This window comes from Oncorhynchus kisutch, linkage group LG22 (assembly GCF_002021735.2).
Source record: "Oncorhynchus kisutch isolate 150728-3 linkage group LG22, Okis_V2, whole genome shotgun sequence".
NCBI lineage: Eukaryota > Metazoa > Chordata > Actinopteri > Salmoniformes > Salmonidae > Oncorhynchus > Oncorhynchus kisutch.
In genome coordinates, this window is record NC_034195.2 from 53687401 (window position 1) to 53692682 (window position 5282).

The 5282-nt window shown below is 47.0% G+C and overlaps 1 protein-coding gene across 1 annotated transcript in view; it reads left to right on the top strand.

Annotated features, from left to right (window-relative positions):
* The window catches only part of LOC109885757 (dual oxidase 2), a 19165-nt gene extending 17930 nt beyond the window's left edge, over nucleotides 1-1235 (top strand). The window contains exons 20-22 of the mRNA XM_031801463.1: nucleotides 1-43; nucleotides 171-243; nucleotides 1151-1235. The exon at nucleotides 1-43 is cut by the window's left edge and continues 133 nt beyond it. Of these exons, the coding sequence (XP_031657323.1) occupies nucleotides 1-43; nucleotides 171-243; nucleotides 1151-1235 (201 nt within the window). The remainder of the gene's footprint in view (nucleotides 44-170; nucleotides 244-1150) is intronic.
* The last annotated feature ends 4047 nt before the right edge of the window (nucleotides 1236-5282 follow it).

Here is a 5282-nt window from a genome sequence, read left to right on the forward strand (position 1 = left end):
GACCACGAGAAGGAGCTGAAATTTGCCCAGCTCAACATTAAAGGTGACTATACAATAATATAGTATATGCAACTTATTGCTAGATCCACTCTTACCAACTGAGCAGTACAGGACCAAAGGCCTCCTCAGTCTTTGTCTCAGCACTTACCCATAATCCTCTGTATATCTAGGGATGGAGAAGGAGGGAGGAAACAGACTGAGTCGAAACCAACGTGTATCTTTCATCACCCCAGAGAGGAACGGGTAAGATAACACCAGGGAGGTATTACCCCAGAGAGGAATGGGTAAGATAACACCAGGGAGGTATTACCCCAGAGAGGAACGGGTAAGATAACACCAGGGAGGTATTACCCCAGAGAGGAACGGGTAAGATAACACCAGGGAGGTATTACCCCAGAGAGGAACGGGTAAGATAACACCAGGGAGATATTACCCCAGAGAGGAACAGGTAAGATAACACCAGGGAGATATTACCCCAGAGAGGAAGGGGTAAGATAATAACACCAGGGAGGTATTACCCCAGAGAGGAACGGGTAAGATAACACCAGGGAGGTATTACCCCAGAGAAGAATGGGTAAGATAACACCAGGGAGGTATTACCCCAGAGAAGAACGGGTAAGATAACACCAGGGAGGTATTACCCCAGAGAAGAACGGGTAAGATAACACCAGGGAGGTATTACCCCAGAGAAGAACGGGTAAGATAACACCAGGGAGGTATTACCCCAGAGAAGAACGGGTAAGATAACACCAGGGAGGTATTACCCCAGAGAGGAACGGGTAAGATAACACCAGGGAGGTATTACCCCAGAGAAGAACAGGTAAGATAACACCAGGGAGGTATTACCCCAGAGAGGAACAGGTAAGATAACACCAGGGAGGTATTACCCCAGAGAGGAACAGGTAAGATAACACCAGGGAGGTATTACAGGTAGGATACCGTTTGACCAACATGTTCATTGTCAGGCTCTTATCAGGGTCGTGGACATGCTAATGATTTTTTAATGACAGGAATGATTGCTTTTTCCAAGTAACCTGTTATTATATTTTGTGACTCAATTACTTCACTCCTTGATAACCGTCAGTTTATAAACACTGGGCTTGGTGGTCTAGTGGTCCTTATTTAAAACGGTCATGTCCTCTCTGTCTAGCTCGCCCTTAGAAGGGGACACGCAGTTCTCCAGCAGCCTGGGGAAAGACGGACAAGAGCTTCGTAGACGACAAGGGAAAAGGTAACCTTAGAGGACAGAGGCATCCGTTCATTTGTGTGTGATTCTTCTGGGAATTGTGGGACATAAGAGCGTTGTGTTGAACACTGTGCAATGTTTTAACAGTGAGAACCGCAGATTGGTGAACTTACTAAACGACTGAGAGTCGACTGGGAGTTGACTGAGAGTTGACTGAGAGTTGACTGAGAGTTGACTGAGAGTTGACTGAGAGTCGACTGCAGAGTCGACTGAGAGTCGACTGAGGGTTGACTGAGAATTTGACTGAGGGTTGACTGAGAGTTGACTGAGAGTGACTGAGGGTTGACTGAGAGTTGACTGAGGGGTCGACTGGGCGTTGACTGAGGGTTGACTGAGGGTCGACTGGGCGTCGACTGGGGGTCGACTGGGAGTGGACTGGGAGTGGACTGGGAGTGGACTGGAGTGGACTGGGAGTGGACTGGGCGTCGACTGGGAGTCGACTGGGAGTGGACTGGGAGTGGACTGGGAGTGGACCTGGGAGTGGACTGGGATGGGAGTGGACTGGGAGTGGACTGGGAGTGGACTGGGAGTGGAACTGGGAGTGGACTGGGAGTGGACTGGGAGTTGCCTGGGGTCGACTGAGGATGGGAGTCGACTGGGAGTCGACTGGGAGTCGACTGGGGAGTGGACTGGGAGTCGACTGGGAGTCGGACTGGGAAGTCGACTGGGAGTCGACTGGGCGTCGACTGGGAGTCGACTGGGAGTCGACTGGGAGTCGACTGGGAGTCGACTGGGAGTCGACTGGGAGTCGACTGGGAGTGGACTGGGAGTCGACTGGGAGTCGACTGGGAGTCGACTGGGAGTCGACTGGGCGTCGACTGGGAGTCGACTGGGAGTCGACTGGGAGTCGATGGAGTCGACTGGGAGTCGACTGGGCGTGGACTGGAGTCGACTGGGAGTCGACTGGGAGGTCGACTGGGCGTCGACTGGGAGTCGACTGGGAGTCGACTGGGCGTGGACTGGGTAGTCGACTGGGAGTCGACTGGGCGTCGACTGGGAGTCGACTGGAGTCGACTGGGAGTCGACTGGGAGTCGGACTGGGCGATATTAGGTTGCTTCTTGTGTAACTATTTTACGTTTGGATTTGATTATTGTATTTATTAGCGGCTTTGGGATTAAAATGTATGGTTTTCAAAAACCTATTTTGTGAAGATGACCTGGCAAGAGTTCATTACAGGAACAATGTAATGTGTACATATACTATACAACAGCGAACACAAGGACAACCCTTCTAACCTCTAGACGCCTGTCCTCTGACATCCTCGTGGTCGGGTAACAGACGAGAGTTCATTTCACTAGTCTGACAACGTGCTATAGTGTCCGTGCCGTTAGTGGTCTTGGTGTATCTTATAACGTCTCTGTTCCGTGGCGCAGAAGGTTGACGTCGTGTCCAGAACCTCAGTGGGGTCAAAGCTGGGGTTTAAAAATGACATCATAGCGATTTCAGACTTCTTGGTACGTGTGTTTCAGGGTGAACATTTCCTCATGACTTCTTATGTCTGAGTAATGACTCCTAGTTGAAACACTACTCCCAAAACCAATGTGCCTGTTCAATGTGTAAACCGGTGTTTTACACTGTAGGGTTTTATATTGTAGAGGTTTGTATTGTAAATGTTTGACATGTTGTCTGCTGCTTTTTCGTCCAGGTCTTATAGACCTTATAGTCTTTATATCTTGTAAAATATATGAACATTAACAATGAGACTAAAAACTTGGGAAAATAAAGGTTTAAAAAAAACTAACGTTCTACTTCAGGGAAGTGTGAGTGATAGCAGTAATTTGGGGTTACCACGGTTACCTCGGTACTCGGTTACCACGGTTGTGTAAGAGACTTTGGTTGGTTGCTTGTGTGGATGACAGTATGTCTGGTATCTAGAGTGATGCCACCTGCCTCTACTTACCTCCATTAGCAGATAACACAACACTTGAGGTTTGAGCTCTTCAAATATAGGGATTATGATGGTTTTACCATGAGGTAGAGTACTTAGTATTTACTGTGGGGGAATATTCTCTCTCTTCAGGAGAGAAAAAAATAATCAACAAGCATGGTTGATTCATTTACCTCGGTTGATCTAGAAACACAAACTATACATTTAGGCCGCTACACATGAACTCACATTATGCCACGTTCTGACCATAGTTCTGTTATTTTATTCTGTGTTTTTAGTATGTTCAGGGCGTGAGTTGGGGTGGGCAGTCATAGTTTGGTTTTTCTATGATTTGGGTATTTCTATGTTTCGGCCTAGTATGGTTCTCAATCAGAGGCAGGTGTCGTTAGTTGTCTCTGATTGAGAATCATACTTAGGTAGCCTGGGTTTCACTGTTTGTTTTGAGGGTGTTTGTTTCCGTGTGAGTGTTTGGGCCACACGGTACTGTTTCGCTTTTGTATATTTCTCGTTTATTATTTTTGTTCCAGTGTTCAGTTGTTGTTTTTTAAATAAATCAATATGGACACTTAGCACGCTGCATTTTGGTCCGATCCTTCCTTCCTCCTCAGACGAAGAGGAGGAAAGCCGTTACACGTGAACTCAGGTGAACTCAGGTGAACTCAGGTGAACTCAGGTGAACTCAGCACCGTGGAGGCACAACTATACATGTAATACAGTACAGAGGGATCTGTTGGCAGAAAAAGTATTTTATTAACAAAAGGGTAAACATGTCAAAATGCTTTTGATTTTATAACTTATTTTTTGTTGTTGCAGTTTAAAAATATATATATATATTATTTTTTTACAGCTAATGTCCTGCAATTCCACACATTTTTCCATAGGTATACCAGGTTTATATGATATCTGAATTATACCAGGTTTATATGATATCTGAATTATACCAGGTTTATATGATATCTGAATTATACCTGGTTTATATGATATCTGAATTATACCAGGTTTATATGATATCTGAATTATACCTGGTTCATATGATATCTGAATTATACCAGGTTCACATGATATCTGAGTGAGAGGCACTAACACAAATCACACACCATATATCAGACAGCACTGGGACGATTTTGACGAAGCTCGGGTGAATGATGCGTCTTGCCATAAAGATCCGTCATTATACAAAACGACACCGATTGGCCCAAGGCGGGAGCTATGGTAATGAACGGACGTTTGTTAGTCACACGATATCTCAATTGGAGGAGGCGGTGGAGGAGGATGCGGAGGGGGAGAAGGAGGAGGAGGAGGGGGAGAAGGAAGGAGGAGGAGGGGGAGGAGGAGGAGGAGGAGGAGGAGGAGGGGGAGGAGGAGGAGGAGGAGGAGGGGGGGGAGGAGGAGGAGGAGGGGGAGGAGGAGGAGGAGGAGGAGGAGGAGGAGGGAGGAGGAGTGGGAGGAGGAGGAGGAGGAGGAGTGGGAGGAGGAGGAGGAGGAGGAGTGGGAGGAGGAGGAGGAGGGGGAGGAGGAGGGGGAGGTGGGGGGGAGGAGGAGGAGGGGGAGGGGGAGGTGGGGGGGGGGGGGGGTGCTGCATTATTTGTTGGGGGATGACATGTTACTGTTGCCTTGCTGTGAGATGTTTTTGTTTTTAGATTTGATAGGATACAGTTGCAAATGAAATTGGCCAAATGTTTCAGGTCTTTCTTGGGACAGAGGTCTTTTGACTTCCATGTAAAATCAAGGTTTAAAAAAGTTTTCCAACAGTGCTGTGATAAAGACGTTTGCTGTTGAAACACATTCCAGCAATAAATCGCCACTGAAGTTGAATTATACTGCTTGATCTGAAGAACTTCCTTTAATAGTTCATCAGTTGAATGAATTATGTTGGGACATTAAAGTTGATCTGAATCCTATCGTTAGATAATCTGTCGAACTAGCCGTCTTATCCTGCTCCCAGATCGGGCCCTCCAGAGTCCTAAAGTGTAATGTACTAATCTCAGGTCGTAACTAACCACGAACCATCTTACCCTCCTCCAGAGTCGGGCCTCCAGAAGTCCTAAAGTGTACGTGAAACCCAAGAATGGATCGCTTCCGATCCGCAGGAAACCGGCCGTCCAATCAGAAGATGATCCATCACTTCAACGTTTCATAGAGAACTA